The 14,206-nt window shown below is 43.6% G+C and overlaps 1 protein-coding gene across 3 annotated transcripts in view; it reads right to left on the reverse strand.

The window, feature by feature from the left end:
- Positions 1 to 2,051: 2,051 nt before the first annotated feature.
- The window catches only part of ASIC1 (acid sensing ion channel subunit 1), a gene marked incomplete at its 5' end in the record, with an annotated part of 201,944 nt that continues 189,789 nt past the window's right edge, over positions 2,052 to 14,206 (reverse strand). For all 3 annotated transcript variants that reach the window (XM_081321857.1, XM_081321856.1, XM_081321855.1), the window contains 8 exons: positions 2,052 to 2,271; positions 3,633 to 3,737; positions 4,133 to 4,212; positions 4,469 to 4,560; positions 5,941 to 6,094; positions 6,209 to 6,265; positions 11,692 to 11,842; positions 12,613 to 12,740. In XM_081321857.1, coding sequence (XP_081177983.1) covers positions 2,167 to 2,271; positions 3,633 to 3,737; positions 4,133 to 4,212; positions 4,469 to 4,560; positions 5,941 to 6,094; positions 6,209 to 6,265; positions 11,692 to 11,842; positions 12,613 to 12,740 — 872 coding nt within the window. In that variant the 3' untranslated portion in view covers positions 2,052 to 2,166. The remainder of the gene's footprint in view (positions 2,272 to 3,632; positions 3,738 to 4,132; positions 4,213 to 4,468; positions 4,561 to 5,940; positions 6,095 to 6,208; positions 6,266 to 11,691; positions 11,843 to 12,612; positions 12,741 to 14,206) is intronic.

The following is a 14,206-nucleotide window of genomic DNA, read 5'->3' on the forward strand; positions in this document are numbered from 1 at the left end:
ACTTAGCCTGTCCAGATTCCAGTGGGTGTTTTTATCACAGTTTGGACAGCTCTGTTCATTTGGGCTCCTTGGAGAGTGGCTGAATTAGCAACAGTGGAGAAGAAAGTATATTAACTACATTTGCGACCAGAAGCAAATTTTAAACATTAAAAGTGAGGAAGACACTGCTGTTTCTGGTCCTCATTCTTATCAAACTGTAGCCTATGATAACATTCTGAAAGGCATTTCACCAAGATGGCTTGGAATACAGTAAGTGGAACACTTAACAAGACAAGGTCGTATCAGTTCATTTTTGGAGAAGGAAATGTTAGACAAGCCTTCACTGATGGTGATGTCAGTCTTCACAGGACCAGACATCCAGGCTCTTCTTAATATGAGTTGAAACGGTGCCTATTCAGGAATTGGGGAGTGGGGGGAGGAAATCAAACCTCCATTCTGATGTCTCTGCCTTTCTCAGGTGGAGATGTTTCAGGCACTATAGACCGGTTGTATAGGAGACTAAGACGAGACAAAAGCAGTTGCTACAAAAAAGGAAGCTCATGCCGCCCTCCCTGACCCATGGCTTTGCTAGAACGCCCACCATCGTTCCCAGTCTGCAAATGCTCCTTCCCAACGCAAACCATTCACCTTGGCTTGACTATTGGTATCATGGCTAAATGGCTCGAAAAACCAACTGGTTGACTGTGACTGGGTTGTAACAGTGACTGTTATAAAATAGGAGAAAACGGAGTCTGATGTGACAATTTATTCCAGAGAAACATCTTCCCATAACTCTTCTTTTGTTTTGCAGTATGCTGATGATGTATAATAAGGAAACGCCTTGCATCGCTAGTATGCATTTTGCCTGGAGACCCTCTGTCTATGTCTCAGGGTGGTATTTTAATCCTTACCTATGAAATCTTGGCTGAAAGTGATAAGGGACTATTTTTGCCCTTAAAAGACTAAGGGGCAATATCATTTAAATACTGTACTAAACCAAGCTACCCTTATCATTGCCCTCAAGGTCTCTTCTGTTCTTTCTTGCTAAAGCAAGCGCTGAGCTTCTGCCAGCCAAAGTAATGTTGGTGCGTTATTTTTGCCTGCAGGAATACCCTAGATGTTGCCATGTTACCATGGGAAATAAAGAAGGAAGCTCAAATCAAGAGACAGGCGCATTGCTTTCTTCTCTTGTTAGTAGCTACAGACCCTGAAGCATGACTTCTTTGGAAAATCTCTTTTGTACAATATGGAGAACTCTGTGAAATGGTAGACTTGTCTCGGAACCTCACCACTTAAGAATTGTCACATCTTTCCTAATAACATGCACAGAAGGGGCCCAGGCAGCTCATCATGCGAATGTTGTAACCTTTGGAACAGCTTTGCTACCTGCCTTTCTCATGGAGGGCTGAGGTGATGGATGGAATAGGCAAGGGCTCAAAGAACAGCAGAGTCCAGGCCAGGTTAAATGAGAAGCTGCCAGTTGGATGAGATGAGCAGATGATGGCACATCCTATGGAAGTGGCTCTCCCAGTTCAATCGCAGTCTTGCTCCAGGGAAGGCTATGACCATTGGCCTCCCACAGTGCACAGTCAGAAGGGGAAGGGAAGAGAACTGAAGCAACACTTCCTTGGATAGATAAGTAGCCTCTACCAAGAGAATGCCACAGAAACAGTCTGGCTCTATCTGTTCCTGTAGATTCTTCTTGGCGTTCGGGTTAAAAGAGAGAGGGGCGGGGCTTTGCACACAATGACCACTGCCACACAAGGCTTGCTGTGGTTAGGGAGCATGACAGATACAAAAGGAGAGACACATAGTTAAGACTTCAGTGTTTGTGGACTGGAGAAGGCTGTGCCCTCACCTCCATTGGATACTGCGTGGTGGTGGTGGAGGGGTGGTTTCTTCCAGCAGCACTTCTGTTATATTTAAAGTTCAGGGGCGTCATTGGAACAAGCAGAAACTGGAGTGGATCTGGCAGCTAAGCCTCACCTCTGTCCAGCTGGCTCCATGTGCGTATCGCTGCATTGGCCTGGGGCGGATGGATGAGGAGAGGCTGGATTCTGCTGCCTCCCCAGTTGTCTGAGATAGAGGTCCTGCAAAAGGTTGGCAGGTCCACGGGCTGGGCTGGGCCAAAGCTGCTCAGCATGGCCCCTTCCCTTTGGTAGTGTTAGTTGTACATCCAGTTGTCAGTTAACAGGTAAAATCCTCAAAAGTTCCTCGGGCTGGGTGGTGAGGTAGGATGTTGGCTGCGTATGTCATGCCTGCTGGATGGCCTCGGATATTCTCACATGGGTTCTGGAAAGGTGGAGAGGAAAAGCAAAAAGGAACATAAACAGAATGGACATGGAAGTAGCATGGTAAACAAGAAACATTGATAAATGGGACCCTAGGTCTAGACTCTGTGGCATGGAGGGGGAGATGGTATAGGAATTGAAAAAAACAGCTAAGCTTCTGGAAAGTAATCAGACTTGGAATAAAGACATCTCCCTAGGCATTCCTCATCATCTGTCACAGAAGACTTTGAGAGATTGGTCTTGTTTCATTAAAGTAGCTCAAGAAGATAAGATACTGTGCTGCAGATAGCTTCCGTTCTCTACCAGTGCTCCAACATGAACTAGGAATCATGTTATTGTTCCCTAATTGGATTTTTTTTTTTGCACCACTTGGCACAGTTTGTTGGATGCTGGTGCTAGTCAGGAGGGCAGGGTGACAGGGTTCGTTACATCACATAGTTAGAAATCTGATATTGCGAAAAGACTTCAACTCTTGCAGTGCACATTATAGGAGAGGTTGTGGTAGTCCATTCTTAGAGGAGGCAGATGTAAATGGCCATGGAACCATATTAGTAGCCTGCCTGAAATTGCATAGATAAAGGGAATAAAGGCTTTGGGTACTCCCACAGCAGCAGCATCTTGTAGGACCCAGGAAATCTTGGTAGCTGCATTTACCCTGTAGAACCGCATTCCCCTTGAGGTCCACATGGCTCCAACCTCTTGAGCCCTTGTAAAGCTGTAACAATCTGGCTCTTCTGTCAGGGGTAGCAACACAGCTAGAATATAAAGCCCTCAACTGTTGTATTTTTTGGCATATTATACTAGCTCTTAAAGACAGATTTGTCCTGCAAAAATAAATACATGCTAGATGAAGCGAAGAAAATGGTGGTTGTTAGCTTTCAAAGTGACTGAGTAAAAAGTTAAGGGACTCAGTAGATAATGATGGGGAGAAATCCTTAGCCACGATAAGCCACCACAAGGCAGCATGGACAGGTGTAGAATAGCTGAATTGATAATAATTGAGCTTTTAAATGGCTTCTGGGTATTTACTGAATTTATTGTAAGGTTATTTATCCTGAAAGTTAGGAGCATAGCAAACTTAACCTCATATTTAATTAATATTGTAGATATAAATAACTAGAATTGGATTCCCTATTGTATGGGATTATGGGAAGTGTAATTCTGCCAGAGGGCAATAGTAATGGTCAGGATTCCTAAAACAGAAATCTCAACTGCTTTACTAAGCTGTAGATTCTTTATTGGTTGAGAGAGTTTGGCACAATTAAAATGATACAAACTCAGTGATCCTAGAGAGTGTAGCCAGGCCATCCACTTGGCAGACGACAAGGGAATGGTACTATGTTATGAGGTGTAGACACTTACATGGCGCTTCACATCATCCAGGCTCAGGGCAACACCCTTGTCACTGTTATTCCCTTTGTGTTTCTTCTCACACTTGTCACGGCGACAGAGGTGGAATTTAAGAACCTAGAGATTGAATAAGAGGACATGTTCATCATTGGGAACTATTAATTGGGATTGTTTAGAATTCTTATGTACACACAGTATGTCAGTGAATAAAATTCCATATGACTTGAGCTGTAACACTAATTACCACATTGGAATGAGCTTTAGGTGACCCCTACATAGAAGTGAAATTCTGAAAATGGTGTATTTCAAGAGTGAAGTGTGATGAAGAATCACTTTCCTATCGACTCAGGTTTATTGCTAAAACTTAAAACTTTTTTTCTTACTGAAGAGAACTAAATTAGTTGCTTCAGAACTGCTTCAGAACTGAATTACAGCATATGTTTACTGGATACCTTCTTATAAGCCATAAGTTGTGTTCCTTTCCCTCATGTTAAACAGTGACCAAAACTCACCTCATAGGCATAGTCAAAAAGCTCAAGCACAGTCAGTAAACTGGCCCCAATAAACAGCCCCATCTGTCCCCCAATGTCACCTGTATGGGGGAGACAGGAAGACATATGTCAGGTCTTTAGATGCATCCCAATCCCTAATCTTGGCATGCTCTTTAAGTGGTACAATAATTTCCCTCTCCGGGTAATCCCCAGCTACGCCAACCCACATTGAGGGGAAAGGGGGAACATGAAGATTTTGCATTACATTGAAGTCAGCCCCGAAGGTCACCCCTGCCCTGGAAGTCTGGCATCTATAGGATCTGCTCCAACTAGCAGTCAGAAAAAAAGTGATCTCACCCAGCAGTCCAGCTACTTCATATGCTTTCTTCTGCTCAATAGTTTCATAGTTCAAAGCCTCAAAGAAAATGTCCAGAACCAGGATGTTCTCCCTGCATACGATGAAGGGAAGTGAAAGGGAGCCAAACTTTTGAAACCTGCCCACCAAAGAATCCTGTAACTAGACCCTGTGCCCAGGTTTGGAGTTTTGACTAATGACCAACTCAGAAATACAAGCATCCATTGCCGCAGAATGTATAGACTTGCATGTATAGACTTAAAGACACAAATGATGGTTATAGCTTGCTGTGGAATCATCACAGGATATGTAGAAGAACAGGATTGACCCCATAAAGAGATGAGAGCCCTATCTTAACTTTCTGCCAATCATTTTCTCTCTCCCTCCCTCCCTCCCTCCCTCTAATATTAAAAACAATAAAACCATGAGAAATATTACTAATAACAATAAAATGCAATTATAAGCAAAGATGGCAACTCTGGTGGCTCACAACATTAAAAACAACAAAACCATGAGAAAATACTACTACTAATAACAATACAATTATAATTAAAGATGGGGAGGGGGGCAAGGTGTGCGGGGGGGGAGGTGGAATCTTCATCAACCACTCCAGTGTGATGCTCCCCCAATGGGGTGTCAAAGCCATCTAGATCTTCATCTTTTGTGGAAAGCTGTCACCTTGCAGGACAAGATGTCCCAAAGGGCAGGAGCCACAGAAGAGAAGGCTCTTCTCCTGGACCCCGCCAGCCAGAATTCCTTAACCAACGGGGTTCGTAGCATCCCCCCTCTGCCAGCATGGGTGAAGTGGGCCAGTCCCACTGGGGTGAAACAGTTCCTCAGACTATCTGGACCCATGCCGTGCAGGCTTTACAGGTGATCACTGACATCTTAAATTGCACCCGGAAGCAGACTGGCAATCGCGGCACCTCATGGGTATAATATGGCTCACTCTAGGAGCCTTGAAGATTGCCTATGCTGCCATACTCTGCACCAGTCGTAGTTCTGAATGCTCCTGAAGGGTAGCCCCATGTAAAGTGCACTGCAGTAGTCCAGGTCTGTGATGACCAGAGCTTGAATGATTGAGCACAGGGATTCCTGATCTAGGGAGGGGTAAAACTGGACATAATATGAGTACTCAAATGCCTGTTCACCAGCTGGGAACGGAAGAAATGTTCTCCTGGAGTACTTCCGCTTGCTAAGAAAATTGTTTTTAATAGGAAGGAAGGGCGAAACAGTGCCTTCTTCATTGCATAGCTGTCTTATCTTTCCTCATTTGCCTCTCTCCAGCGCTGTCCCTCAGTTCTAAATCTCTGGGCTATCTCTACAGTACTTACAGATTTGCCCTGATGGTGGATGCTGCTGTCTTAATTGTTTCTGTTTTGGCCAGTTAGTGAGGACACGAAGGGAAAGTGCAGACCAAAATGGTAACAGATGGGTTGGACAAAACTCAGCCAGGGGAAGAAAAAAAACTCACCCAATGTACTGTTCACTCTTGTTGTATTTCTTGGCCAAATACTTGGCTGAGGCCTTGCTGGGGATCTTCACCATGGACAGCTCTTTACCGTAGCGTGTGACGTTGCAAGGCATCTCACATACACAATAATCATTGTCTCGCTCCACTAAGAAGTCTGGAGATCCCAAAGGAAGGGAGGAGTCACAATGCTTTCAAATCACAAAATACCAAAACAGTTCATAATATCTCATTTTAAGAGAGACGAGAGGTGATGTTTATTGCTCCTTACCAAGGGCAGGATCTGCACATTCTTTGTACTGCTCAGGGGTGCAGTAGGGAGCATCACCTACAAAGCAACATGAAGTGATGTTATGCTTTGATGTGAGCAGCTATGTGAGGCAGAGTTCATTCTTGCTGAATTTCGACACTTGATATCTAAATATGATCTCTCTCTCTCTCTCTCTCTCTCTCTCTCTCTCTCTCTCTCTCTCTCTTCTCCAGTATTGTTCTCTGCATTCTTGTTCCTTTTCTTCTCAGTGCAACAAACCTCTCCCCTCCCCTTTCTCCATCCTGCTTTCCTCCTGTTGGAAGTTTTTGCAAGCATGTCTGAAAGGTGCAAATGATTGAGGGATCAAACAATTTTACAAACAGGGTGTCTTACTTTAGAGTCAAACAATTTAAGTTATTTAGCTTAAATCTTCACTTGTTTTATGTCTTGTCTTGTGTTGTGTTAAGGAGCTCAAGGGGCTGAAGGTTATTGTTTTATCTTGGTATTCTACTGGCATTCTGTTCCATTTGGAGTGTGGTGTATGGCAGGTTATATATGCATTTTTAAATATATGCACATCTACATACAAGTGATGACATGGACAGATGTATTGGGTGAGGGGAAAAGTGTTATGTGTGTATAAACATAAACAGTATATTTCTATCATCTCTTTTTGGTGAGGAACCAAGTCATTTCCCCCTCTTTTGGACTAATAAGATAATATTTAGGTTTTAACGATTGTCTTTGTATTATATTATGCTGTTGGGAGTTTTTCAGTGTATGATTTGGTAAGTCTGGAATTATTGTTGATGTTGTGTAGCTGTATTTTTATTAGGTCAGCACCACATTTTAAAGGGCCAGTACGACACTTACAGAAATGGATTTTATGAGAGGTCTAACACATGTAATACATAAACACATACATTAAAAAGGAGAACATATATTTGGGACTATCTTGATTTTGTTGCTATGTTTATTTCTAGAAATGCCGCCTCTCCATCTTTCTTTGTGGAACATATTCAAAGGTGAAATATATTTACTAGTTGAAATTAACCTTGTCATAGGAATTCACAGTAGGAAATGAGAGAACTGCCATTCACTCCCCGCCATTTTTTTCATGTATCATTTTTTTTTCAGCCCCAGCGATTAAACCTGGACCATTCTGTGCACAAAGCAGGTCTTCTATTATTAAGGTAAAGGTAAAGGTAAAGGTTCCCTGGCACATGCGTGCTAGTTGTTTCCGACTCTAGGGGTCGGTGCTCATCTCTGTTTCAAAGCCGAAGAGAAGAGCCAGCGCTTGTCTGAGGACGTCTCCGTGGTCATGTGGCCGGCATGACTAGACGCCAAAGGCGCACGGAACGCTGTTACCTTCCCACCGTAGTGGTCCCTATTTTTCTACTTGCATTTTTTACGTGCTTTCGAACTGTTAGGTTGGCAGAAGCTGGGACGAGTAACAGGCGCTCACTCTGCTACGCGGCACTCGGGATTCGACCTGCCAAACTGCCGACCTTCTGATCGACAAGCTCAGCGTCCTAACCCACTGAGCCACCACGTCCCTTTTCCCTTCTATTATTATTACTAGGCAATGCACCTGCCTTTAATGTGACAGCGAGCCTTACAGTGTCTTCTGTTGCTTTTATATCTGGAATATCCATGCAGTGCATGGAAACTGTTTGCCAGATTCCCTTCTCTATGAACTTTCTATGTTCCAAATTCTGTATTATAGCTGGAAATAAGAGAAAACCCTTTACTGGTAGCTCTTGATTAACAAACACAATTGGGACCAGCACTTCTGTTGCTAAGTCATGTGATTGTTAAGCAAGACATCACATGACCACCTCTTATGATTTTACTGCTGACCTCTCAGTTGACTTTGCTTGTTGGAAGCCAACTTAAGCATGTAGACGGTGATCACGTGAACGCAGAGCTCTGCAACAGTTATAAACGCCTGCTAGTTGCAAAGTGCAGAAATCTCGATCACGTGACTGTAGAGACATTGCGACAGTCCTAAGTACAAAGGGCTGGTCGTAAAGCTACTTTTTCAACACCGTCGTAACTTTCAACAATCACTAAACGATGAGATTATTAAGTGAGGTCTATCTATAGTGACATTATTCCCATTTCCTAAATTCTAGATATAGGGGGGAAAAACACCAAGCAGAAGAAAATCTAATCTTAGTGCTTTCCATCCTCACACTTTGAAAAAAGAAAACATTTTCCTTCTTAGGGGATGTATTGTAATACGAGGTGTCCTACTTAAAATAATCAAGGAAAAGCTTTAGAGCTGAACTGCTCTGGTTATAGAAATTGGTCCTCAATTTTAATACCTTGTGCAAACAATGTATCCAATTAAAAATGGCACAGTTAATGAAGATATTGTCAGTGGCTGCATTTTCTCTGCATCTCAAGGCAACCTTGTTAGTCAGAACCTACGCTAAATCTGAATACAGTGTTGCATTATACAAGCAAAACTGAATTCAAATCTCTGCATTGATCCATGTCCTTACTTGTCTATTATCTATCCAAAGTAATGATACCATATCAATTTCTAGTCAGGTTTGAAATGTAATCTGAAAAATACCCTTCTCTCATTTTCTCATCGTTTCTCTATGCTATTCTGCCTACTCCTCCCTACGAGATGTCGCTGACTGAAATAATTAATTCGCTTCCTTGTTATGGTTATGCTAACGACATACTTGGAAGAGGTATTCTGATTAATAAGACAGACTCTGTATAGATCAAGGTGGAGTGGTGGAAAGAGCCCTGGGATCTGTTAAAGCATGCCTTAGAACTAGAGAATGGGAGTGGCTCAATTAGGGAAAGACATAATTAGAGATGAAACATAATAAGAAGCACTTTTAAAGAATATTTTCAGCAACTGTAAAAAAGACCTTACTTCCATTGCTTTGGGGCAATGTTGGTAATTTCTTTGAAAATAAATGAAAATATTCATGTGAATATAGATTATTGCATAACCATACTACTTCTATGAAGCTAGAGTTATTTAGGTGCATAGCACAGACTAGGTAGACTACATATTATCATATGAATTAGCATATTATTCTGTGAGGACTTGGTGGAAATTCTGATGAATTATGTGGAAATCAACACTTTGAAAAAAAGCTAACCCGTGTAATGGTATGATTTATTTCAGCTTTTTAAAGGAATGTTCACATGACTTCAGCGTTTTTTTTTCACTTGTAGGTGGTTCAATTTGACCTCAATTATGTCATCGTGCACCAAATTGGACTGTTTATTAGATGTCATGAAATCAGGTATACGATACTGATTTGCCAGCTTTTCTCATATGAAGAAGGTAATGCAGTAAAATGGCTTAGAAGCAGCAACAGAAGATTGTTTCATATTCTTTTGTACATTGCCCTTGGTTCCTAGTACAAGAGGAAAAGTGGTATATATATCATCACCATCATAATCATCTAAAGCAGGGGTGTCAAACTGCCAGCCCATGGGGCGAATGTGTCATGCGGAAACTGTGCCCACCCCGTTGCCAGCAATGGCAAAACCATCCCAATACATTGCGCGACACCACATGACGTCGCGAGTTTGACATGTCTGATCTAAAGAATTGAAAACATACAACAGTTAATTCCACAGCTGAATATATTATGCAGATTAACATATGGCACATTCTTATATTGGTTCATCTAGTGCAGGGGTGTCAAACTCAATTTCATTGAGGGCCGCATCAGCATTGCGGTTGCCCTCAAGAGGCAGGGTGGGCATGGCCTATTGGGTGGGCATGGCTAGAGTGCGTATGGCCTACTGGGTGAGCATGGCCAGCTCTACATTGTTCGCATCAAGGGTGCCTACGGGGGCCTGGGCAGGAGTGGGACAGATCTGAGGGTCTCTGGCAGAAGGAGGGTCTCTGGGCCAGGGCCAAGGCAGTGGGGGCCATTCCCTCACTGTTTCCAGGATGGCTTCGTGGGCCACATGAAACCACTTTGCGGGCCGGATCCGGCCCCCGGGCCTTGACATGTCTGATCTAGTGCATGGGTATCAAACCTGATCACATCATGTGATGTATCGAGACTTTTTTGTTTTTGCGGAGCCAGGGCAAGCGTGGCCTGCACGTGATGCATTCGGCCTGCAGGCCGCCAGTTTCACACCCCTGATGCAATATTGTTTTTGATTGCAACAGTAATCCTACTGCTGCTACCTGAAAATTTTTAAACTGGAGGCCCACTTGAGTGTTGGGTGGTGCTATGGCTAGAGGTTAAGACACTGGGCTTGTCAGCTGGAAAGCCAACAGCCTGGGTTTGAGATCCAAGCATCATGCAATAGGGTGAGCCCCCATATTCGCCCAGCTCCTGCCCACTTAGTAGTTTGAAATCATGCAAATGCGAGTAGATAAATAGGTACCACTTCGGCCGAGAAGAAACAGTGCTCTGCAACATCATGCTGGTCACATGACTGCGGAAACATCTTCGGACAGTCAGTGGCCTTGAAATGGGGATGAGCACTACCCACTATACTCGGCAACAGCTAGCAGAGTAAAATCTGCAGGGACTCCCTTTTTTCCAACTGAGGAACTGGGACCTTCTACACCAGGGGTGTCAAACTGCCGGCCCACGGGCCAGATGCGTTATGCCGAAACTGCGCCCACCCCATTGCCAGCAATGGAAAAAAAAAGTCGAGATACGTTAAAGACACATCACATGACGTTGCGAGTTTGACACCCCTGTTCTACACTATAAATCTTGTGCTTTATGACTCAATCTGATTTTCGTTTCCTGCTTGCTTCTTAAACTGAAACGATTGACATGGTTGGAATTCTGGACTGTGGGGTTTGCTGGGTATTTTGAGAATTAGCAATAGCTCTCTCCACTTCGGTCTGCAAGAGGAGCTGTCCAGCACTATCAGCAGTCAGTTGACTTGGTTAAGTACTGGACTGAAGCTGGGAAGAGAATTACTAGCCTATGCAGAGTTCCAGCACAGTATCTGCTTGACCCCTCTTTACTGATGTATTGGTATCTCTAATGTGATTACACTTAACTGTCAATATTCATTTCCCATCCCCCATCCCCACCTCATGCTTCAAACTGAATCTTAACTTCAAGGGGCTCGACCTTATTTCATTACTATTTTGAATTCAGAGCAGTGATTCTGGAGAATGCAAACACTGGGAGATGAGTCCAACTGAGGAATATTATTACATTTATTACAGCCATGTAGTTGTTCTCTACATTTCTGATTCATTCTAGAGGCCACCCTAAAAAAGATATCTAATCCAGCTTTAGCCTTGGGTTCTGCAGGTATCAACATAGGCAACCTATTGTAATACAAGTAAATGTGACATGCTAGCCCACCATTTAAATATCAAAATGGTGTGCACATGACGGAGCGTGCTCCCATACATCAGCAGAGAAATCCTCATTTTGTAAAGGGCTCAATAATTCCTTTTAAGAAGAAGATTTTTCTTTATTTTTACAACTGCTATGGACTCTGGTCCTTAGCTTCCCTTCAGATCTGTCCTTCCTTCTTACCGGGCATATGCACCATACGACAGTTGCAGTTCTCTACCAAGTAGCGGGTTTCACAATCTATGCGGCAAGCAGTGATGCTATAGGTGTCATAGAATTCAGACTCCACTGTCACTGACTTGCATTCACCCCAAGGTGGAGGAAGGTAGATAAGCTGAACAACAGAGGACAGAATGAGAAGGTCAATATCTCCTTAATCTTTCCTAAGACAAAAAGAAGGGCTCTATTTGGCCTGTAATGATGACATCATATATACAGACTCAGTAGAGTTTACAAATGAAATAAGGCAGCAATAAGCACATAAAATAACACTTACCACTAGCATATCCCTGTGTAGACAAGGATACAACTCTAAAAGTCACTGCGCCTTACTCAGTAGCACTAGCCACTTGAACACAGCCTGGATTCCTTGATCAGATTCCAGGGATGTTTCAACCTAAGCCAGGGGTCCTCAACCTTGGCAACTTTGCTGGCTGAGGAACTCTGGGCGTTGAAGTCCACAAGCCTTAAAGTTCCCAAGGTTGAGGACCCCTGACCTAAGCCATTCTTTTCAAAGGAGAGTGGAAGAAAAAGCATTGCAGGACACTTCTGTCTCCCCCACCCTCCACATCAATTTACATTCACCCATTATCCTGCTTTTCTTCCAGAAACTCAAGGCAGCGTACATAATACCACCTTCAATTTTTATTCATGATAAAATATGAATAAAACATGTTTTACTCAATAAACATATCTTGCGAGGTAGGTTGTGCTGAGAAACACTGAGTGGCTGAAAAATCATTCAGTGAGGTTCCGTGGCTGAGGATGGGTATGAACCCGGGTGCTCCTGCTCCTAGCCCAGTGCCTTAATCATAAAAACATTCCTGCGCTTTAGTATGGATACAAGAAGACTTTTTAAATAGAGCAAATGTGTCTTCAACTGACCCGCTGCTCTTGGCAGGACACAAACGTCTGGAAGCCAGGTGCCACTCCAAATCCCAGCTGGTCAATGAAGGGCGGCTCATCCTGGCTGTGGATCTGCACTTTAATCCCAGCTTCAAAGGATGTCTCATCTATGGCACGGAGAAACAGAAAGCATGGCAAGAGCAAGTGAGATGGGCTCTTCCTTTTATCCTGACACCCTCCAATCCCAAGGAATGTCAAGAGTTGTATCCATTCATCAAGGAGAAGTATGATGCTGACGTTACAGAGGTATCATCCTCTCAACACACACCTGCCATAGTTTCCCCTTATGTTAGGGATTAACCACCTTTCTGGGCCAGTCAGTGCCTTTCGGGAGCCTCTTTTGGGTGTTGTCACAAAATGACTGCCAGGATATGTGAAATCAATTACAGGCATTTCTTTACCAGCAAATGGATGAGCTTGCAGCCTGAATTTTGCTCTACACTTACCCTTTGGTTTTTTTTGTTTTTCTGAGCAGCTGGGCACTCTTTCAAGTGAAACCTTGGGCTACAATCCCTCTCCTGCTTTCATTGTTCGCCTGGTGCGACAGTTGCGGCCCTATCTGGACCGAGATGCCCTACGCACAGTCACCCATACGCTCGTGACCTCCCGCCTAGACTATTGCAATGCTCTCTACATGGGGCTGCCCTTGAGGACCACTCGGAGGCTTCAGCTGGTACAGAATGCAGCCGCGCGAGTTGTGATGGGAGTCCCCCGATACTCCCGTGTAACACCTCTTCTCCGCGAGCTGCATTGGCTTCCTCTGGGTGAGATTCAAGGTGCTGGTGATGACCTATAAAGCCCTAAATGGCTTGGGGCCAGATTATCTGAGGGAACACCTGCCGGCATCAACTCCCCATCGTCCTGTGCGCTCCCACAGGGAGGGCCTTCTTAGGGTACCGCCGGTGAAGGATTGCCGGTGGGTGACTCCCAGAGGGAGGGCCTTCTCTGTGGATGTGCCTGCCCTTTGGAACCAACTTCCTATGGAACTCAGGACTGACTCCGACCTCCGCTCATTTTGCCGGGACCTAAAAACCTGGCTCTTTATTTATTTATTTATTAATTTAATTTATATACCGCCCTTCTCTCAAGAGACTCAGGGCGGTTAACAGGGCAATACTGTTAACAGGGCAATAGCTGTCTGGCCTAGACTGAGGGGTTTTTTAACTGGGTTTTAAAGTTTTAATTTTTAACTTTTGGGCTTTAAATTTAATTAATTGTTTTAAATTTATTTTAACTTTTGTATTGTATGGTTTTAATTGCCCTGTAAACCGCCCTGAGTCCTATGGGAATAGGGCGGTATATAAGTCAAATAAAATAAATAAATAAAATAAATTGTCTAAGAGGAAGCCCAGAGGCCTTCTAATAAATAAAGATGATCTAGAAGTTGAGCTTTCCCTTTGCACCATGCCAGCTTTCCATGTATTTCTTTAAACTAAAAGATGTGATAAAACATTAATGTGAGGCATAAAGGGGAGGCTGGTAAATACCAAAAGAGATGTTTCTGGGAGCAAAGTTGTTCCCTGTCCCATTCCTTGATCTATTATGCAGCAGTTTTAGGACTGATCGATCAGAA

This window comes from Vipera berus (assembly GCF_964194415.1).
Source record: "Vipera berus genome assembly, chromosome: 2".
Classification (NCBI taxonomy): Eukaryota; Metazoa; Chordata; class Lepidosauria; order Squamata; family Viperidae; genus Vipera; species Vipera berus.